This window comes from Lutra lutra, chromosome 10 (genome assembly GCF_902655055.1).
Source record: "Lutra lutra chromosome 10, mLutLut1.2, whole genome shotgun sequence".
In the NCBI taxonomy this organism is placed as follows: domain Eukaryota; kingdom Metazoa; phylum Chordata; class Mammalia; order Carnivora; family Mustelidae; genus Lutra; species Lutra lutra.
Genome location: NC_062287.1, coordinates 25,602,249 through 25,625,666, shown reverse-complemented (window position 1 = coordinate 25,625,666; position 23,418 = coordinate 25,602,249). Strand labels below are relative to the sequence as shown.

At 46.9% G+C, this 23,418-nt stretch overlaps 1 protein-coding gene across 2 annotated transcripts in view; it reads right to left on the bottom strand.

The window, feature by feature from the left end:
* The window catches only part of ADAMTS15 (ADAM metallopeptidase with thrombospondin type 1 motif 15), a 28,427-nt gene extending 22,719 nt beyond the window's left edge, over window positions 1–5,708 (bottom strand). The window contains exon 1 of one of the 2 annotated variants that reach the window (XM_047692926.1): window positions 4,383–5,708. In XM_047692926.1, the coding sequence (XP_047548882.1) occupies window positions 4,383–5,285 (903 nt within the window). In that variant the 5' untranslated portion in view covers window positions 5,286–5,708. Of the gene's footprint in view, window positions 1–4,328 lie in introns of both variants that reach the window. The other variant, XM_047692925.1, reaches the window with a different exon arrangement.
* Window positions 5,709–23,418: the final 17,710 nt, after the last annotated feature.

Here is a 23,418-nt window from a genome sequence, read left to right as displayed (position 1 = left end):
AGTGGTACTAAGCACAACAGAATAAATAACACAAAGGAAGGAATAAATGGACAGAAAAACCACAAACTGTAAGTCCCACAAGACAAAGTCGGTTCAAAGAAGAAAATGTTACAAATAGCAAAGCAGATGGTGGGATGGAAGAGAGGACCTCCTGCAGGAGAGGAGACAAGCTTCCTTTCCCATCACCACCAGCTCTGATCCCAGTGCCTTCTTGCCACCTGTCCCTCGCCCCACACCCCCACCCCAACTCAGAGGGTTTCCCTGGCTCTAGCCGCAAGGAGAATGCCTCCCCACTGGACTTTGGACAGAGGACCCGTGTCTCCCTCATGGCACTTTACATGCCCTAGTATACCAAGCTATTTCCTTGTCAGGATCCCTGATATTCAGTGAATTCCTGAGAGCCAGAGGCCACATCTTAATATCCGTACCTCCACAGCCCAGGACAGTACCTGGAAATAACAGATGCTCAATGAGTATTTTTAAAATGCAGAACAAATTCATGAAGCCTAGTATACCACAAAGTTAACCCAAGAGCAGAGGCATCAGATGTAAAGAGAGAGAAGACAGAGGGACAGGCAGACCTACTATTTCCCAGCACCAAATACCCTATTCCTGCCGCCCACCACAACAAGAAGCCGTAGAAACATTTCTTCTCATAGAAATGAATGTCCAGGGGCACCTGGGTGGCTCAGTGGGTTAATCCTCTGCCTTCGGCTCAGGTCATGATCTCGGGGTCCTGGGATCGAGTCCTGCATCAAGCTCTCTGTTGGCAGGAGCCTGTTTCTTCCTCTCTCTCTGCCTGCCTCTCTGCCTACTTGTGATCTCTCTCTCTGTCAAATAAATAAAAATTAAAATTAAAGAAAACAAAAAAGAAACGAATGTCCACCCTGAAAGACTGGCTCTAGTTCTCTGCCAATCCTGGTTCCAATCCCGTGCTGACCTCACCCTGCTGTTATGAGTCTGGAGACTGATTGCTTTGCAAAATCAGATGTATGCTCCTTCTCCAGGAACATGAACTTGCTCTGAATCTTTAAGTAAACTCCTCAAATTGTCAAAATACTTGTTGTATGAACAATTTTTTTTCTCCTTTGCACACAGCAAAGGCTCCTCCCTGGGTCATGTCTTCTTAGTGTTTTGATTTCAATTCAACACCCCACGTCCCTCCCTCTCCCTGCCAAGAGGAAAGCAGCATCTCCCCATAGCCTGGCCCAGCCTTGTTTTCACACACACAGCAAGTCCAATGATGGTGGATGGAAGGGGGAGCCCCAGTGCTGGCAGTCCTGATGTCCCTACCGTCCTCCCTTCAAGTACCTGGCACCTGGAGCTCTCCAGGAACAGGGCTCACCTCTTCTTCATGGGAAGAAATACAGTCTGACCAAGCCTGACCCATTCCTGCTTCCTCCCTGTGAAAACCATGGCTACAGTACTATCAGTCCGAGTCAGTAGCCATTTTTCAGAGTTTTGGGGGGGGACCAAGGAATAGGTGACTAAAGACGTCTGACAGCTCGACATCCATTCTAGGCAAAAGGCAATTAACAAAATAAGCACATTTCTAAAAACTTCTTAGCCAAAAAAACTACATACAGTTGACCCTTGAACAATATAAGGGTTAGGGGCACTGGCCCCCCATGCAGTCGAAAATCCATACAACTTTTGACTCCCCAAAACTTAAACAACGAATACCCTACTGTTGACCGGAAGCCTTACCGGTAACAGTCGATTAACACGTATTTTCATATGCTGGATGTACTATGAACTGTGTTCTTACAATAAAGTAAGCTGGAGAAAATAAGATGTTATGAAAACAATCAAAAGAGAAAATACACTTAGAGTACCGTGCTGCATCGAACAAAGCCCACACACAAGTGGACCCATGCAATTCAAACCCATGTTGTTCAAGGATCAACTGTATATATTTATCTTCATAGAAATAAGTATGTATATGTGTGTATATATGTATATTTCAATTTTAGTTTGAAAAAGCATGGATTAGACCAACATAATAATAATCAGGGAAGCTCATATCAGAGTTAAAGGGTTCCTGCTAACCCTTACAAAGTACAACAAAAGGAGACTCGTCCAGGTTCCCCAAGACCACATCTGCCTCAGTCTACAAAGAGCAGCTGCACGCTCTGTTTTCATCACATACTGTACCTTCCCCAGGGGAGCTGAGGAATGAGCAGTTCCTAAGACCCTGAGAACGTGGCAGGCCCTAAAGTCTGCACTGGCAAGGAGGCAAGAGAGAGAGACACGTTCATTCTAAAGCATTAAGCACGTACCTGGATGTTGGTCCTGCCAACACAGCCTCCCAACTTTCTGGCTTCGCCCTCTAGCCACCTAAGGAAAAGACAGCTTCTAAAAGTCACATCTTGCCCATCACTGCTTCTGACCCAAGTGCTCGTGCATCTTGTCCCCATTATGCATGGTTAACATAGCCCCTGGGTCTAGCACACACCACTGACAGACAGAAGTTGTCACGCTGCTTGATTGCTTCTTCAAAAGGCGAATCCTTCTGATGGTGTGGCCCATGTTCCCAGCAGGAGTCCTCTTTCTATGGCTGGTTCCAAAAGTCAGCCTAGCCACTAGTAGTGGAGACTGAGGTCTGTTACTTTAGAAGCCGTGAGTGACCTCCACAGGGGCATTCCAGGTAGCAGATGGGCCAACAGCTGCTTTGCCCATTAAGATATCCTGTTCTTGGCCATTGCTTTTTTTCCCCCAGCAATCTGACTGCCGAGTTGGTCTGTGTGCAGAGGTTGAAGCCACCTCCTCTGCAGTTTCCCCATGACTCAGGCAGTGTGTGTAGGGGCCGGGCAGTGGCAGCTCCACAGACCTCAGCTGGAAGAATGAGTGCAAGGAAGCAGACTCAGGCCAAAGACCTCCCTAGAGAAACCAGGTGGTGGGAGGAGAAGGCTGGGAAAGGAGGAAGTTCAATTCCAGGAGGGGACAAGCAGTGCCAAATGGGTTAGTGTGGAAGACGTTAGCTCCAGCCCTGTGTGTGCCAGCGCAGCTCTGAGTGGCCTTTGGAAAGAGTGGAGAGTCAGAGCCCCACAGGCAACCAAGGATTCTGGGCCATCCCCGGAATGACATGGTTGCAATAATAACAAAACAAGAGCATGGCACAGATTAGAGCTAAGCCCCAAAATCAGAGGAAGCGGGTCACTTGGACACCCGTCTTCCTCCCAGTCCCATCCGTGAATCAAAGATATTGCACGACTCCAAAAACTTCACGGGACCCCATTGCTCCAACATCTATAACCATAAATGTTCATAAACTCATAGCAGAAGGCAGAGCTGCTTCGGTGATCTGACCATCTTTCTTAGCCCCGTACTCGGTATCTTTCCAATCCCACACCTGGGGTCTCCGGATGCTCTTTACTGAGCTCACAGCACTTGCCCACGCCAGAGGTGGAAGCTGGAGCCCCACCGTCAAGTGTGGTCATCGGAAGTTTCAGTGAGTCGGTGTCACGAGCCACCTTGCCTCTTCTGCTCCACAGCACACATCAGGGCAAACGTGTCACCCTGGGCCAGCAAGGAAATGGGAAAATTGAGAGATTTTCCCCAACTCAGCTCCAAGTGAAACACCACTAGAAATTCTGACTCCAAACAGGTGCTCTAACTAGATTGCCAGCTCTGAATGGACTGGGATCCCTCAAGTAGAAGGCGGTCCCAGCACAGGAGGGTACAGGAGAAGCAGCAACGAAGGACAGAATGCTCCCCGTACTTGAATCTGTCTTCTCCATTTCAACCACAAAATATCCCAAATGATTCCCTCCATCCCAGTCCATGTTTTCCAGGCCTAGGACAGAGGATAACTGAACATGCCCAGAAGAAATGAACCCAGGATCTGAACTGGGATGCTTGCATCACCTTCCAGTTTTAAAAGCAAAGCAGATGTCGGAAGAGACATCTGAAAGGATTTAGACGCCCTGGTTGAAAGGGGGCGGACCTTTTCCGACCCCTCCAACACCATCCTCAGAGCGCCTCCTATCTGCCATGCAGACACACTGCGGCTCCGGGGCGGCAACTTCCTGGGTTCCAACCCCTCCACGCCTAATCTAGGAGGCGCTGATTGGCCACTCCAGGCCAACACCTTCTGAAGTAGCTGGCGCTCCTCCGACCGCCCACGTGCTTCCAGAGGCAAGCGAGCCGAAGCTCCACGGAACCTAGGAGCGGCCTGTCCCTGGAATATCCAAAGTGGGAGTAGGAAGAGAGCAACAAAATTTTAACCTGGCTCACCTGTTAGGCACAAAGGGCATTTGGGGAGCCAAGGGCGTTGACCCTAAGAAAATGAGGCTACTGGGGTCCAAAAAGGTGACAGATCAACTCACCTGCCTGGTGAAGAGGATGGCTGTGTCCCAGTACTCTGGGTGTTTGTCACTCACTTTATTCAGCTTCTTCTGCCAGGCACAGAAGTTGCGCAGCGTCATGGCCGCGTTGCCCGTGACCTTGGGCCCTGTGTCGCGGTCTCCGAGAAGCAGCACCTTGACCACGACGATGTTGATGGGGTTGAGGATGCTAGGATGGCGGTAGAGTCGTGCCGCCGTGGCCAGCAGCGTTAGCAGATAATGCTCCAAGTCCGCGCCGTGGAACTTGACCATTGACTCGTCCGCCACCACCAGAGTCTCCACGTAACGCGGGATAGACACGAAGCGCTTGGCGCGCCCGGACCTCCGCCGACTGCGACTCTCTCCTAAGCCGGCCTCCCGCGGCTTATAAGGGTCCAGCGCCCGCAGAATGGCAGGGTTCCAGCCTGAAGCCACCCCGCAGCGAGAGGTGGGATCTCCGGGAGGCCCGCCGGGGGCGCCCCGGCGCTGGAGGAGGTGTGCGCCCTGGCTGTTGCGCTGCGCCGCCTGCGCGCTGGCGTTGGGGAGCGGACTAATGACATACTCTGCGCCTCTGTACCCAAAAGCTCCGCGTAGACCCCCGCACAGGCTCATAGCGGCGAAGGAATCTGGCTCGGCGTTCACGTCCCCAGAGTAGAAGCAACGTCGCAAGTCTGGAGAGCTCCCGGTGAGTGCCGGGAGGTGGACGCCCAGATGCTCTGTGGCGAAGGCGGGCGCCAGGAACTGAGCATCCAGAGTCAGGTGTAGGTAAAAGTCCTCCTGAAATGCTGTGATCTGAAAAATAAGTCCCTGATCCCCTGAGTCCTCGGGACTCCTCCGGTAGTAGTGGCGGCCGTTGATGTCCGGGTCCAGTCGGATGGGGACCACCACCTCCTGGTCTGGCTCTGACCCGCCTGCAGGTACCCCGGCGAGAGCCAGGGTTAAGATACCCAGCAGAAGCATGGCGCCGGGCAGCGCACGGCCGCGCTCTCCAAAGGGCTCGGCCCCGCTCCCCCGCCGGCGAGTCTCCTTGCAGCCGGCACAGGGGAACCACCAAGGCTCCGGGGCAGTCAGTAGCTCCCGGAAAGCAGAGCAAAGGGAGAGAAACTCCTCCCAGAGGAGTGAGCGTGCACCGAGCAGCCCGCGCCTCCTACCTGTGCCTTTCCACAGCAAAGCGCGCTCTGGGAGCTTAAGTACAATCGCTGTCAAGTGCAAGGACGGAGATTTGCAGCCGAAAACTAGAGGGAGGTGCCGGGCAGCTTCTTCGAGCCGCAGCCTCTCGCGGCGCCGCAAACCAGGCGCTGGGCGAGCCTATTTAAAGGCCCCCTCCTCTTTGGACTGCCCAGTCAGCGCCCCTCCCTTTCTCCCCTCCCAGCCTCCCAGAGCTTGCAGCCCCGAGCCTCCAGGGGCCACCGGAGAACTCAGTCCCGCCTCCAGAACCGAGAGCCACTTGGCGGGGAGGGAGTGGCCTTGAGCCCAGGCAGGAGGCGTGGGCTGGCTAGAGAAACCAGCCTTAGTGTCTCGGTTCGCATTTTGCCCTAGCGTTTTGCCCCAGTGCCCTCACACATCAGTTAATTCTGTCCCGACCGACATCTGTCTGCTCCCTGGGTCCAAGACTTTCTCTCAAGGCAGTCAAGGTCAAGAGTTGGGAATAAAGACTCCCCACAGACCACCGCCCCCTCCCAGGCCGGCCTCATCCCCCCCCCCCACCCCTTGAAACATCCCTGCTGTTTCTTCATCATACTGTCCCCTAAAAGACCCAGAACCAAGAACTGTCCCTGTAAATGTCCTGTCGTTAGAAGGCAAATTCCCAGGAACATGGAGAACCTGTCTCAAACCCAGGGCCCTGTGGGCCCACCATCTTCCCTGGGGCAATGGTGGGATGATAGCTGGTGCAGAGTTTAAATTTTCGGGGATTTGGACAATCAATCCCTCCCCATTCAGGGACATCACAACAGGACCTTGAAACAGGTCCCCGTGGGAGTTCTTACACCACCAAATGGGTAACCACTATCACCCAGGGCTTGGGGAAGGAAAGAGACCACTGGACCAGCACCAATGCCTGGAGGGGATGTAAAGAAAGAGGTTGTCCTCCTGCTGGAGAGGGACTGAGTGAGGGTGGGCAACAGGGAAATCTACCAGTACTTCTTCCAAGAGTTTCTCTCATCAAATCCTTGACCAGGTGTCATCTAGGACACTGGAAGGGAAGGCTGAGTGTGGATCGGTGGGGACAAGACCATCAAGCTATGAGTTCCCATTTAGTTCTGAGGAGCCCTGTTTCAGGCACTGGTCCCCCAGACACTCTGTACCTCTCCGTAAAATCCACTTCTCTCTTCTGACAAGGAAGAAATCCAAGTAGAGGACAGAAGACTTTCCTAGTCTCTCCAAATACCTACAAAGTTTTTCCAAAACCAAAAGACATCAAGTTGAGTTAGCAAGGAAAGAGAATGGGTGAGGGTGTGCAATAATTTGAAGCCTAAAGTGGGGTGCAGTGGAAGAAATTTGAAATTTGGTTAGGGGATGGCTCAAGCAAACAACTCTATTATTATAGGGAAGAGAATGCTCAGACTGGTCTATCAGTCAAGAGCACTTTTTGCCCATTATCTTCTCCCCGTAAAGGACCCACTCTTCCAAGAGCCCTGTGGTGCCTTGGAATAGGAAAACTGCTCAGATACCCATAATTCTCCTGGGTCCCTCTTCAATTGAGATGCATGGGGCTGAAATTCATTATGTGAATGAGTAAGAGATGGGTGTTTATGCTCTATAAGTGCAAGGGAGTGTGTGCATTTGGGAGGGTTGTATGTGAGAGAGAGGGGATACAAATTTACAAAGGCCCTGTGTGAGTGTTTCAAGAGGGCCTCTAATTAAAGGAAAACTCAGACAAACCAAGGGCAATCATAAGTCACTTATTTACGGCAAGCAATTGCTTTCGTACACCCAGCAGTTTTAATGATGGGTTACAAGGTTTCTAAAGACATTTTACTTTCACTGTGGTGGATGGGGTTTGGTAAGGACTGTGGCACATCAATCAAGATGGCAGGCTCAGGGAGAGGAAGCCCTTCTCCACCTGTGTGTCTTGCTTCCCCTTCCCCATTCGTGGCCCAGCTGTTCTCGCCACTGGGCACAGAAACCAGCCATGTGGACTTTCTCAAAGACATGGGCATGCACTGAGCCCTTACTCTGTGCTGAGCCCAAAACAAGAATTTTATGTGCATTATCTTATTTCATGCTTGTCTCTCCCCTCTTGGAGGCTATGATTCTGTGCAATCACTTCTGTCAGGGTTCCTAACCAGGATCTGCATAATTAGGGGTACGGTGGAATAGATTACAAAGACCATTCAAGCAGAAGTCAGAACTCAGCATCAACCCTCCATTTCCATCACTAATCTGATACTCTGACTCTTAATTTTCTCATCTGTCAAAAGAGGAGGGATTATCCTAAATCAGAGGTCTTCTCTCAGAGGACCGAATTATAAATTTCTTATCTCTGATATCTAAGATCACTTCCAGATCAAATATTATGTGACTGTTTGAAGCCTATGGATGATCAAGAGCCTAGGCTCAGAGGACCCAGATGTGCATCCTTGCTCCACCCATCTCAGTTGTGCAATCTTGGGTAAGTGACTGTACCTCCCTAAACCTCAGCATCTTTATTACAATTAGGATAATAATACTATATTTCTCCTATAGTTACTATGAAGATTAAATAAGTTAATGCTTTAAAAGTGTTCCCACATGCTTAGTACATAAAAAAGTGTTTCTTGGAGCATCTAGGTGGCTCAGTTGCTTGAGTGTCTGACTCTTGGTTTCAGCTCAGATTATGAACTGAGGGTCCTGGGATTGAGCCCCACATGGGCTCCATGCTCAGCAGGAAGTCGGCTTCCCCTCTCTTTCTCCCTCTGCCCTTCCCCCTGTTCATGCACTCTCTTTCTAAAATAAAGAAATATTTTTTAAAATGTTCCTTAAATGTGGCGCCTGGGTGGTTCAGTGGCTTAAAGCCTCTGCCTTCAGTTCAGGTCATGATCCCAGGGTCCTGGGATCGAGCCCCTCATCAGGCTCTCTGCTCAGCAGGGAGCCTGCTTCCCTATCTCTCTCTCTGCCTGCCTCTCTGCCTACTTGTGATCTCTCTCTGTCAAATAAATAAATAAAATCTTTTTTTTTTAAAAGTTCCTTAAATGTTATCTAATAGTTAATATTCTTATTAACTATTATTATTATAAATATTAATATATTACCAAGCCTTACTTGGCCCTCCAAGATGACTGTCATCATCACTTTCTGAAGCCTCTGGTATTGCTAACGGGCAAGGGATGGAAGTGAATGGAAACAATCTTTCCCAACCCTGCTCAGAAATTTCCGATGTCACTTTGGCCACCCCACTTCCATATTAGGACTCTGATGCTGCCACCCTCTTGCTTTTCCCTGTCCTCCACCATCTTAAGATCTTTGGAAAATAATTTCAACTCCTTCTCCAGAAGAAAGACAGACTGGGGACCTCATCCATGCTGTCAAATATGAATACCTCAGCTTGGCCAGTTCTGCCCTTTGCCAACTAGGCAGACCTCTTTGTGCCCTTCCAGTCGCCACCCAGGTTTGCCACCTCCTCAGAGAGACCTTCCTAGGCCACCTGACCTTCCTAGGCCACCTGACCTAAGAAGCCCCAAAGCATGACCATGATTCCATATTTTATTTTCTCCATAGCATGTACTTCTATTTAAACCTGCTTTATTCACTTGGATATTTACTTTTTTATTGACTATCCTCCCCCACACCCTAAGTAGAATGAGAGCGAAACTGTATTTGTCCCACTCACTGTTATGTCTCCCAGGGCCTGGTTCAGTGCTTGGCAAATGGGAGCTATTCATTTATGGTGGATAAAGAAATTGACTCAACCCTAGTCCCTGCTTGGTCACTCACAGTCTACGAAACTCTGGATGAAATACTTCGTCTCTGAAATGGGGAGGGTAAGACGAAATTTTAGGAGAGTTTGGAGTACCTGACACACTGCTCCCCTAATTATTAACTCTCTTCACCTCTGATGGAAACCTTCACCCAGTGCCCTAGTCACCTAACCCACTCATTTCCTGGTTGAGCAGATGAGGGCGAGAGAGATAGTTACTTGTCTAAGGCTACCTGGCCAGCTGCTTTGCTCAGGTCATAAACTCGTTTCTCTTCACCCCTTACACAAAAATATGGCTCTAGCTAAATTAGCTAGCTTGCCTTCTTCTGACCAGAAGCTGTGGTTTCAACATGCATAACTTCATGTAAACCATTTCTTCCATCTAGGATGTCCTCTCAGTCTCTTTGGAGCCTGTGTATTTCACTCTCACCTCGTCCAGGAAACCACTTAATTTAACTCAAACCACACAGTTTTGCTCCTTGTTTCTCAATTCCTACAGTGTATGCTTATTCCATTTCTAGCATAAGAATTTCTATTCGAACTTGTCTTTTGCTAATCAAATGTTAAACCCTTTTCTTGGACTGGGCTATGGCCACACAGGACTAGACTAGAAACTCACCAAAACCTGGGCTTCCTTTACTTTTATGTCAGCCTCCATGACAGTCCCCAGAAGAGGTGTTGACTGCTGGCTGAGTCAAGTGGGTGCAGAAGGTTCCAGTAAGAAAATCAGCCCAAAGGGATGATGCATGGAGGCATCTACAGAGGAGGCAGCTACAAGGATTCGTTTTGGAGACTTAGACTTCACTTCTTTCAGATTGTGATTATTCAGTGTGAGGACCTGCCTACCTGGAAAACCAAGCATCCTGGACTCTCTCTCCAAATGGGTGGAAAAAAATCAAGGAGAAAGAGAGTGGGTAGGCAAAGAAATAAGACACAAGCTCTAGGTCTAGGCAATATTTTAATGGGGAGGGAAGGGTCTGAAGGAAGTCTTCCCATTCCACAGATCAAACAGTATTAATTCATTGGTTTATCATGTTAGGATTCAGATTACATTGTCACAGAAAATAAATTTAAGAACTTACTATTTTGGATGCTTTATGTCTTTAGCATTCTTTGTCACAGATCTCTAAAAGCCCCAGATGTGTTTGAGTGCTCTTCGTGGAAACTGTGCCACAGAGATGGGCAAAGCATACCACATCTAGAAAAGGCATGGGTTCAAGGAAGCTTCTTGGAAGACTTGGGGAGTGTTGACCTACTGAGCTGCATCATCCCCGGGCTTCCACCAGTGCTGAATTCCTTGGCCAGTCTTCTCCCAGATGTGGAGACAGCTGAAGCAGCTGGAGATTCATCTGAGGCCCCATGAATTATAACCCTGGGCCTGGGTCCATTCTTCTTTGCTCAGAGGAAATGTTTAACTCTATTTTTCCCCTCTCAGCCACCCACTCTGATTTGTTCTCTGGAGCCAAGTATTTCATAGAAGGCTCTCTGGTACTTAAGTCCTCTATTTGTTCTCTTGGACACTAGGAAGTTAGAACAAAGGGTCCTGACTTGGCTTGGGGAAACTCATCAAATCATAGTTTCAGTTTGCCTCCTGCTTATACCCTGAATCCTTCCTTATACAGTTTTAAATAACAGACACTACCCTTAGATCCCAGACTTCCCAATTTAACAATTCATTCTATAGATTTAAACACACACACATATATAAATTACTTTGGAGTTTTGGGGTCTTGAGGACAGAGCTAGCATTCAGGTTGGTGGAGGAGGAATATCTAGACTAGGGGAGAAGAAATGAATACTAAATCCTTCACTCCTGTCTGGGATTTAGAGAGCAGTTTTATCTGCCAGTCTTCTATCCCCTTTGCTCCTCCCAGTACACCCTTTTCCCATCACCATCAATATGCAGAATAGTAGCTTCAAGATGTGAGCTTGAACTCGAGCCTCAGGCCATATACCAGCATCAGTAGTAAAGAATCCCCTCCACCTTTCAGAATGTCGGACAAGTCTCCAAAATAAAACACATCATTCCTCCAGGAGGCTGTGTTTTCGTCCATCAGTGTGTTCTTTTTAATAAAAGTACTCGAGGGGCGCCTGGGTGACTCTGTTGGTCGAGCATAGAACTCTTGCTTGAAAGAGATCTCAGGATCAAGGAATCAAGCCCTGAGATGGGGTATGTGCTCAGCACACAGTCTGTTTGAGATTCTCTCTCTCTGCCTGTCCCCTCCACCTCAAATAAATAAACAAATCTAGGGGTATCTGGGTGGCTCAGTCTGTTGAGTCTCCAACTTTTGATTTTGGCTCAGGAGCCCCACAGCAGGCTACATGCTAAGCATGGAGCCTGTGTAGGATTCTCTCTCCCTCTCCTTCTGCCCCTCCCCCTGCTCGTGCTCTCTCTCTCTCTCTCCATCTCATTCTCTCTCTCTCTCCATCTCTCTCTCAAAATAAATTAATTAATAAATAATAAAATTGGGGCGCCTGGGTGGCTCAGTGGGTTGGGGCCTCTGCCTTCGGCTCGGGTCGTGGTCCCGAGGTCCTGGGATCGGGCCCCGCGTCGGGCTCTCTGGTTGGCGGGGAGCCTGCTTCCTCCTCTCTCTCTGCCTGCCTCTCTGCCTGCTTGTGATCTCTGTCTGTCAAATAAATAAATAAAATATTTTTAAAAATAAATAAATAAATAATAAAATTAAATAAATAAATCTTTTAAAAATATAAATACTTGACATACATGAAAGAGTATATGGTTTGTAAAATGAGTTCCTGTATATTGCCTGACTTTATCCTCACAGAAATACTTGGGGAGAGAGAATGGTGGTACAGGAATTATTAACATCTGATTTGGACAAGTAAAACGGAGATTTTAAAAGGGTTAAGGGAATAGGCAAAGGTCATCTGGTTAGTGAGTAGACAAAGGAAGACTGAAACACTCAACTGGTTTTAAGTCCTAGCCCAGCCTGTTTATTCTGTACCTCAGCCAGCTGTCTCTGTTCCAGTAAGACCTGCCATCTGCGTGTGTGCCTAGGACCCTCCTTGCCCCCATCGTGGCCACAGCCCTCCTGTCCCATCATAGATTCCCACCACACGCAGCTCTCTCCGCATCTTCCTCGCATATACACACTCCTCACACTCCTGGACCGCATGCTCACAAGCTAGTTTAAATGGGATTTACTAGAACACAGTGACTTGCCTGGAAGCCGAGCCCTATTCTGGATCAACAACTGACTTGATCGCCCCAGTGTGACTGGTCTACTGTCTTTGGAGCCTTTACAAAAAGCCACAGTGAACTCTCATAACAGAGGAGTATTATTTAATTTGTCTTACGAGAACATTTTTTTTCTCTTGTATCCATCTTCACTTCCTCCCCTCCACACTATGGCACGAAGGGGACTCAGCTCACTGGAAGTCAGCAGACATCATAGTTTGCTCTGATGTTCTTCTTAACCATTTAGAGGCTGTGGAGACATCATAAATACTGTGAAACCTCATCCGTGAAAAATACCCAGGCATGTACATACACTCAAAATTTGGCCCATAAGTTTGGGAGATCTGTACTCCCAGAAGCCCATTCCCCAGCCCATGAACTGTGCCAGCCAAGTCCCACCCATGCCCAAACAGGAAGAAACCTGTCCTCACACGTTGTTAAAATACTTGAAAATCAGATATGGCTCTCCAGGACCTGAGCCTGAAACACCAGCCCTTCTACGACTGAGAGATCAGGAGCGTGGAACAGTCAAGCCGACTGCCCAAAATTGCAGATCTTCAACCCGGAGCTCAGCCCCAGCTCTGTCTGATGTTGGATTATTTGGGGATGCTGCTTAAATGACCCGGTCTCTGGGAACTTTGAATTCCTCACTCATGAAAGAGCAAGAATATTCTTACCATCATCAGTAAGAACACAATGAGCCCATAGAGTAAGTAGCGTTATTTGGGACTCTTGTAATTAAAAAGGATGATACAGTTCTCACTTCCGGAGTCTGCAATTTATTTGATTTGTCCTGAAAAAAAAAAAAATACTGAGGTGAGCTGCAGGTTCTTGCTCCCTACGTGTAGGTAAAATTAGGGGGTAAGCACATAGCCTGTGGAAATCCAGGGCAGTCAACCCTTCCTGTCGGCACCATGGTCCTCCACTCTGTCTCCTCCAAGCGTTCTTGCCCCGTCCCCTCCGCCTGCTACACTCCCTTTCTTCCCTACCCCACCCCAGCCCCCACCCTGCTTTCTGCTCTCTCTCTAATTCTTCTCATAGATCCTCACTTCCCTTCCTCAAAATTTGTTGCTGCCTGCGGCTTAATTTACGATCAGGTGAAACACAACTGATAACAGCTTTAAAATGCTCCCCATTCACATATATTTACACTTAAAAATCATCAGAGTCCTTCTCAAAACACAGTTCTGATGGTGGAATTTCAGGCAGGACCAACAAGGCAGGGTCTTGAAGAGGGGTAAAGGGAGAAAGGAGTCTCACAAAGACCTTCCCAGGCAAGGTCACTGTTAAGGTTTTGAGGGTTGTACATAGCCCAGCACTAGGGGGCACAATTCTCATATACAAGAAACAAAACACCTGCATAGAAATGGATTCCATTTCTTCACCCTACACTCACTCATCATACTTATTCCTGGACCCAACAGGTTGGAAGGGTTCTTACTAAATCTCCCAGGATGGGAGGACTTCTACTTCATAAGCTACTGCCCTCAAATTTTTTATCTGGCTTTTCATTTACAAATGCTTTGTGGAATTGCTACCTCATCTCTCCCTATCTCTTATTAAGCTAGTCAATGCTCACTGCCTCATGTTATGCTTCAGGCTTCTGTTTCACTCTGGAAGTGCAGTGGGCAGACAATGGGTAATGAGCAATGGATGTCATCGTGGGCAGCTCTCTCACCAAGGTGAGAGCAGTGAGCCCAGAATGACAGAGAAGATTTCCAACTGTGAGTCCACAACCTAATATGCATGAGGCTTACAGGTGCCAGTTTTCTCTGATCCTCAAGAACATCAGAAACTAAAGGGCAGAAAACTCTGGTATTTAACTACAGTAGAACATAAAACTAGACCTTAACCCAGATTAGTGGGTTCCAGCTGTCTGGGCTCAGACTCACCTCCCACCTACATGTGGGTCTAAGAGCAGAGACCAAGGCATCCAGCAGACCCCACTCTTCTCCCACCTTGGGTGCCAATGCTCTGCTGAGAAGCCAGATGTTATCTCCTTCATGAACGTTTGCTGTTCTTCACCTGCCCTTGCTTCCTCCTTCCTGACCTCCACGAAGCCTCCCTCATCACCGTGGACACCACCAAGAGGTGATGGGACATGATGATGTCATTTCCTGCCAACCTGACGGGAGCAGCCCCTCAGTTTGTCCAATACGTTCAAGCTGTGGTTGACGAGACTTCAAATATCAAGTTACTCCAAGTGAAGATTTTTCCCTTTCTCCCCTCCTTCTCTCCCAGCTATCCAGGAATCTCCTCCTTCCCCTCAGGACACCCCATCCTGACACTGTGCATCAGCCAACAGACCAACTGGAAGACACTTGCAGACACAGAGCGCCATTGGGTGGGAATCACTGCCTTTCGTAAAGGAAAACCAAGAGGGCTTGTGCTTCTGGAAGGGCCCCAGATGTGGGGGAAGAGGAAGCAAGATTAGCGATCGGACAGGCAGATCTCACTGGGCTCTTGAAAGCGTGCAAAGAGAGAAGCGGAGGAATGGGGAAACTGAAGAGTAGAAATTGGAAAGAAAACCGCTAATTTCACATACTTTCACCCAGCAGAGTGCATTCTTACGGCGTCAACTACGCGTCTCAGTATTTGACTCCCAGCTGGCAACTCCTGGTCCCCGTCACTGCTGAGCTTCCGTGATATCCCAGTGAGGCTCCAGCAGGCCCAAAACTAAACTGATTAGACCCTCCTCTCCACATGCCCTGCACAACATACACGTATGTGTACACCTTCTTCTTCCTGTTTTCCCCAACTTGGCCAACGGCATCTCTACCATCTCACCCCTTAACTAGTCAGCCTTATCTTCTCCCCACCCTGGCATCTGCACCCCCCCACTACTCCCCCCACAGGGCAAACTCAGAGAAGTCCCCGTGTGTTCCTCTCTGTCACCACCACTTCCTTAGTCCAGGCCCACACCATTTCTGGAAAGCTTGTCCCGATGGGTCTCCAGCTTTCCAATCCCTCTCTTCATGTAGTGCTCAGTCTACATAATTGCTAGAGAGGTTCTTCTAGAAGATAAATGGAGTCATGTTATTTTCCTGTTTTAAGTCTTTAGGGAGTCTTCATCACCTCTGGAAGAAAGCTCTCGCCCCCCCCCCAGGGGGACAAACACACGCCCTCTTCACACACCAGCCCAGCTGATTCTTCCAGCTTCATTGCCTGCCACTCCTGGGCAGCACCTTACACTACAAACCTGCAAGACTCACTTTACCAAATGCGAGATTTCATGTGTATGTGTGTGTGTGTGTGTGTGTGTGTGTGTTTAGAGAAAGACAGCATGGCTTGAAGCTCCGCTGCCATTGAAACAACAAAGTAACAATCCAGACCAGGAAGTTCATGGCCAACTGACTACTTCAGTGGAAACAAATGCTCATTGGGGTTCATCACCCTGGAAAGGCAACAGTACCTAAGACAGAAATTTGGGGCAAACCAGCCAAAATGTACAAGACCACCCAGATATCATCTTTGTATTTGGATTCAGAACCCATTTTGGTGGTGGCGAGACACCTGGCCCAGGCATGGTTTAGGAGTCCTTGGAGTATGTGAAAAAAATGAACCCAAACATAGACTTGCAAGACATGGCCTGGATGAGAAGAAAAAAGACATCAGGAAAACAGCAAAAGGAGCACAAGAACAGAATGAAGAGGTTATTCTTCAGAGAGTCTGCAAAAGCCAGTGTGGGTGCTGGCAGAAAGTGAGCCAGAGATGGGACAGCAGGAGTCAAAGTTCTTCAGGGACTTTATCTGTGGTGATTGTGCGGATTTTTCATTAGAGGATTAATAAACTAAGAACTTTAAAAAAGAGGGAGAGAGAACTTAGCTGGGAGTGGGTGACAGATGTCACATAAACCATATGAGCTCAGGTTCTGCTCTGCAGGGGAACAGTGGGATTAGATGTGACACTGGGCTGAGAATCCGCATTCTAGTTCTGAATCTCTGGGAAAATGACCGCGTCGCAGATCTCAATTTCCCTATCGGTAAAGTGAGAAGTTAGAGAAAGGATTCCTACTCTCCGCCTCTAACGTCTGTGTCCCTTCAAAATCCTGCAGTGCCACTGAATTTGATGAAACTCCAGACAGAGAAGACTGTAAGGAAGAATGTTCTAGGAAGGCAGGTAGGCAGGCAGGAAGGAAGGAACGAAGGAACAAAGGACTCACGTGACTTCAAAGGGGCCTCAGTGGACAGCTGCACAATCTGCTCTAGGCTGAGATGTCTTAAAAAAAAAAAAAAAAAAAAAAAAAACCTGGGGTTTTTTTTTTTAATCCAGAATAAAAGGATGCCCATTGCCTCAGCTACTCAAGAATACTTGAAAAATAAAATGAATGAGGCCTTAAAGTTCTCCTCTCCCACCCAATTCAAGAATCCTCTTGTAACACTCCTGCAGGTGCCCTCTGTTGTTGCTGGAACAAATCCAAAGATCAAAAAACTCTACCTCAGCAGTCTTGCAGAGATGCACACGGGAAGAGGTAACAGGGCAATTACTTGGGAGCCCTAGCCTGTGTCCCTGACCTTTCCCTCTCATGGTAGAACCACAGTGTCTGAAATTCTACCATGAGTTGCTTATCTCTGTTGGTCTCTTAAAATTCAGACACTCTTGGTCCTACTTGCTATCAAACAAAAGTGTTCATGATTTAGAGAATCCCCTTCTGTTCATGAGAGCAGAAGGTCAGGTGAGCACCCTGGGCAATTCTAAAAGAAAGGAGACACTGAGGATGAGGGGAAACAATGCCGAGACAAACTCCAGATATTTGACAATTATTCTGCAAGGGCAGGTAGGAATGCATGATGATGATGATGATAGAAATTAACACTGACGTGTGCTTCATATGTGCCAACTGCTCTTCTTAGGGCTTCACATTCCAACTTGCTGTGAACACATTTCTACAAAGCAGATCCTTTTTACAGCAAGTCTCTTGAAATAAAGACCTTGAATAAGCCCCTTACCTTTCTGAGAAATTACCCTCCGTCCAAAGATCCTAGTTCCTTTCTTTCGTCCATCTTTCCTTCCTAAAACAGGGAGAAAGGGTGCAGCTTTGCAAGTTAATACTATAAATCTACTTGTGTGTGTGTCTGTGTCTATGTGTGTGTTATCAGAAGCAGTTAAATAAACCCATTGTTACTAGAGATTTTAGAACCTCCTAGGATCAGCTATAAAAGATATATGTGACAAGACTTCCATCTAGTGGTTAGAATCAATAATAAAGATTTGGGGGCAACCTAATATTTGCATTAATAATTAACTGGATGTGCAGAAACCAAGCCATCCTCGCAGTTAAGGTGGTCCCAGGCCTTGGAGACATCTCAACCTGGCCAGCTCTCCAAGACTGCCTGTAATCTGAGTTGAGAGACACTGGACTGATGAAGACCAGAAATCAAGGTGAGAAAAGAACAGTAGGAAGGAGAGAAGCACACGTTATGATAAACAAGACAAACGCACAACACCTCCTCAAACCTTCCCCAGTAACTGGGTATAAGAAACATATTAAACACTCAGCTTCTTTTGTGTACAGTTTTGAATAATTGCTGTCTCAGACTTTCATGGCATGATAGAGATTTCTAACTCTTGAAACCGTTTTTGAAAAGGTTGCTCTGAGAGCTGTAAGAGGATAAATATCAAATTGCAACGGTGCCACCTGCTGGCCATCATGTGGTAAAGCAAATATGACCTTAGTATCACAATGTCCTTTGTTATTCCTATAAGACTCAGAATCCTCAAGTTACAGTAATATTCACTGATGCACAGCACATGGAATCTTGAGCAACTTTATATGTGGGGTGCCCAACACTGAACCCAATAACTTGGCAAGTAAGTCACTGAAAATACAAACAGCGGGAATAAAAAGGCTTATTTGTGTGCTTCTTGGTGTATTAAAATCCATTACAATCCGGTCAGCAAGCAAGTCAGTGTCACCATTACACTAAAGTTTGTGCTAGATCTGGTTCTCAGAGGTAGAGATAATAGAATTGGGAGCGCATCCATCAAATGGGTGTCTGTAAGCACCAGAATGACCTGATGAAGGTAAGAAACGCATTCTAATTAGCTAGCACTTTACAGAAGTTAGGAAGTTGGAACTTTAAAAGTAGCCTCAGGGGCGCCTGGGTGGCTCAGTGGGTTAAAGCCTCTGCCTTTGGCTCAGGTCATGATCCCAGGGTCCTGGGATCTAGCCCCACATCCGGCTCTCTGCTCAGCAGGGAGCCTCCTTCCTCCTCTCTCTCTGCCTGCCTCTCTGCCTACTTGTGATCTCTGTTTGTCAAATAAATAAATAAATAAATAAATAAATAAATAAATCTTTAAAGGTAGCCTCAAGAGTATGAATTAGTGGTGTCCCAAATACTGGGTGAAGTTCCAAAGGTTCCAAAAGATAGAACATTTAGAACTAAGAAAGAATTAGGCAGATTAAAAATACATAGGAATACTTGGGTACTTAACAGGTGACAATCACAAAAATTTGCATGTCAAAGGGAAAATAAGGTGAATGTCACCACAAATGTGATGTCAGAAGCCAAACATAACCTTCATGGGATAGGTGCTCAGTAGTATGACAGATAAGAACCAGGGAATTGTCTTCTCTGTTATAGGCAATGCAGGGTTATGGCCATTACACAATAGCCAAAATTATAGAAAACGAACACAAATTACGGCAAAAAGTATTATTTTGTTTAGAAAGAAAGAACTCTGTTATATTTAAGAGCTATAACAGTCTTTTGAGAAAATTTGTTTATTCCCTTCTCTGGGATCTCTAAAAATGAATCCTAGAATCCCTTCCAGCTCTGTACTGCCATGATTTAATCCTTGGTTCTAAGTAAACAAAGGAATGCTAATTCAGTGCAGGACACTGTCACCAGAAAATAATATGTTTAATTGCTAGTTTATGAATGTGACCAATGAATGTCTCCACTACTTATTAACTGAGCCACCCTAAGCAAGTTACCCTCACCTCTCTCAATCTATTTATCTGTCAGATGCCTTTTTCAGAGGTCTAACCTAATGACAGAGTGGAATAATGCTTGGGAGCTGTTCAGCACAGTGCCTTGCCCCCAGCAAGCACTCTTAAAAGATGGAAGCTCTCATAAACGAATATTAAATTAGAATGAGCCTTTAGAACAAGGCCTGACCCAGAGTAAGCACCCGATTTTAATAAAAGTTAAGAATTGCAAATGAAGACAAACCATAAGTGACTCTTAATCTCACAAAACAAACTGAGGGTTGCTGGGGGGAGGGGGGTTGGGAGAAGGGGGGTGAAGTTATGGACATTGGGGAGGGTATGTGCTATGGTGAGTTCTGTGAAGTATGTAAACCTGGCGATTCACAGACCTGTACCCCTGGGGATAAAAATATATTATATGTTTATAAAAAATTTAAAAAATATATATTTTTTAAAAAGAATTGCAAATGAAATTTGACAGTAATGCAGTTTCTTTACCTTCATACAGGGAGTATCATAGTATCTTGGGAAAAAATTCACCACTAACTATGCATCTTTGGGCAAGTCACTGAAACCTCTGCGTTTCTGTTTCTTTTCTGCAAAATGGGTGTAAAGTGGATTAGATGACAACTCACATGTTTTCCAATTTGGTTCTAGAAGGAGGTTCTAGACAATACCGGAGCTTAGTATACACAATAAGTGTATAATATACACTCTGTAAAACTCCATTTGTGAGCTAAGAAATAACTAGTGACCAACAGTACAATTAAAAACTTAAAATTGGTATAATATATGGTATAAAGTACCATAGACATAAAAGTCTTTTCATTATTTAAGAGCTGATTAAATAATGAACAATTGCTAGATACAGAATCAAGCACAAACATGGATATTTGAATTTGAATTGAATTGAAATTTGAATTTCAATTTTCATATAATTGCCTTTAAAGTTAAAACCAAGAAATTATTTTGAGCCTCTCAATCTGTAAAAATCACGTAGTGAGTTTAAATAATCCCATATTCCAAATGTGAGGACTCCAAATTAATGTTGCTTTACTGTAACCAAGGAGTCAATAAACATTTCCTGCAAAGGACCAGACAGTAAATATATTTTAGGCTCACTCAACCCTGCCCTTACAAGTACAAGAACAGCCCATGTGTAAATGAATGGTTGTGACTACATTCCAATAAATCAGTAATTGTGGACACTGACATTTGAATTTCGTACTGGTTTTTTTTTTGTTTTGTTTTGTTTTGTTTTTTTTTAAAGATTTTTTATTTATTTATTTGACAGAGAGAGATCACAAGTAGATGGAGAGGCAGGCAGAGAGAGAGAGAGGGAAGCAGGATCTCTGCCGAGCAGAGAACCCGATGCGGGACTCGATCCCAGGACCCCGAGATCATGACCTGAGCTGAAGGCAGCGGCTTAACCCACTGAGCCACCCAGGCGCCCTTTGTTTTGTTTTTTTGACAGAGATCACAAGTAGGCAGAGAGGCAGGCGGCGGGACGGGGTGGGGGGGAGCAGGCTCCCTGCTGAGCAGAGAGCCTGATGTGGGGCTAGATCCCAGGACCTTGAGATCATGACCTGAGCCAAAGGCAGAGGCTTTAACCCACTGAGCCACCCAGCGCACCCCTACTGTTTTTAAGTGTCATGAAATTTTTTTCTTTTTTTCAACCATTTAAAAAACGTTAACACCATTCTTAGCTTGTGGGCTATACAAAAACGGCGAGTAAAGGATTTAGCCGATGGGCCCAAGTTTGCCATCCCCTGCTGTAATTACATATTTTGGGAAAGAATGTGATAATATAGGAAATCCAGAATTAGCAGAATACCCCTTTGGGATTTGCACTGGTTGGTTGATCGGTGTTTGTTTTGTTGTACTGTTTTCATCTACTATTTTCCTAAGGGTTTTCACCACAAACCAGGGACCTCTCAGTCCTAGGGCAAGGGCATGCACTGGGTTTAAGCATAAGTAAGGCTAGCCTGACACCTTGAGGTCACTCTGCAAGTGGCAGGTGCCCCCCTGGAAATTGACTAGCAAGGAGCATCTCCTGGGAAGCATGAATCCAGGAGGGGGCAGCCTTGCAGACTCCACTCAGCAGTGAGCCAGCTAGCAGCTGTTGTTATTGTGGAAACGGGGCAGGATAAAGTCCACAGATCACTGTCTGACTTCTCTCTCCAAAGGGCTGTGTTTAGGGGCATTTCATACTATTGAAAAAATAAATAACTTCCAGAGCCTTCCCAACTGAGACCAGAGGGCTCCAAGGACATGCAAGACTTTCCCTGGTCTGGATAAGTCCCCGCCTGCAGTTATTAATACATTCTGTAGGAGAGAACGGGGTATGGAACACAACAGCCCCATCCCTCTCCTTTCAGATGCTTACAAAGGAAAAAGAAGGGACATGTGTAGGGCATAACTGCTACTGAAAATCAGTTTTCCTCTGGGAGATGGTGATAAGGGGCTTTAAGAAGCAAAGGCCAATGACAGAAAAGTTACAACAGGCTTGAAGTAAATAGGATTGATCATTGCCTGTCCGGGTCAGACTCTCCCAGGACTATCATGCCGTTGTGCTGGGATGCAGTGTTTTGCTCATTTTTGGAAAAGGATTGTAGGTTCAATTCTTTCCATATCCCTCTCTGTAGAAGTGTTTCCCGGAAACATCCAAGACTCAAGTTATTCTTGTCTTGTAAATCGTCCGGGAAAAACAATCCTACAGCTGCTAGTTCATCCTTGCATCTAACTGAGAGCCATCCTTCTGTGTTTCCCAGAAGGTAAACAGAGGGGACCCTTGGAGGGAATTTGGCAGGGTTTCCTCCCGGTTCTGTAGTCACAGAAGTATTTTTGCATTCGTGAGAGCCTCCTCTTTGGAGGTGACAAAGCGCTGAGGGTCTCACATGCATGTTGAATAGCCATCAGTTCATGGGCTAAAAAGCAAGAAGGATCTCAACCCTCAGTACTCCCAACACAGGCAGAGAACTGGGTAGATGGGTAGAGGGGATCTGGCTAAGGACTTAAAGGTCCCAGTCCCTGTGAATCTCCTGCACTGACAACTCAGAACAAGGGCAGAGAGGGGCGACTCTAAAGCCTATACCTAGAGAGAAAAGGACACTGAATCGGATTCAGAGCTGTGCCATTAAGACGGGGGTGCCACGAACGGCTGGGCTTTGTGGTCCTTCGTGGAGACTGTAGATCATGCCACTCGGCTCTCTCTCTGGGATGCAGTCCCCAATCGTCCTAGGAGGAGATGACAGGATAGGACAGAAAGAATCAATGCTCACACGTCTGCACCCCCCGCTGTGGGCAGTGCCATGAGAGGGAGCTTGCCACCTTTCGGGAAGCCCCCCAGGAAACTGAGCAGCACTCAGATCAAGGGTTCAGGGCCCAACGGGCCGTTGCTGAAGATCTGCTGCCCTCCTGGGGAAACGCTCACCTTCCCTCTGGGAATTCCTCCGGATTCTGCTTTGCTACCAGCCACACCTCTGGTAATTAACCACTGTGCTGGGCTCTGTCCTGCAGCCGCTGGATGAATCAAATATCAGAGTCCTTGGTTGTGTTAACCTAGTGGTATTTTTTCTCAACGGCAGCTGGTGGTGAAAATGTGGGTTTTCATGGGGAGCAGGATTTTAGTATGACCTTTCCTACCTCCATCTTTTGCTTTACAATGAAAAGCTCTGGAACCTCTCCGGAGACCCCTCTTCTACACGTCGGATCCCCAACACCAGATCTACGACAGACAGATCCCCAGAGTGACTCTGCAGGGATGGAACACTGTCTCTGGGGGCAGTGCAGAAGCCTCTTGGAGGCTGTTTTCTGGGCACTTGGCCTTAAAGGAGATAGCGACTGGGGCCTCCCGAAGGATTCTGCCTGAAGAGCCAATCCAGCACTGGAGGAGTTAATGTGGGACCGCGCGTAAAGGGAAGGGGAAAAAAGTTGGAGTTGACACTTGCGGAGGGGTGGGGGGAGCGCGTCTCGCTGACTCCTGATTGGTTTTACATTTCATCCAAAAATTTTTTTCTCTCCTCTCTCGCTCCCTCTTTTCAGTTTCTCTCTCTGATCCCAGGGGAGG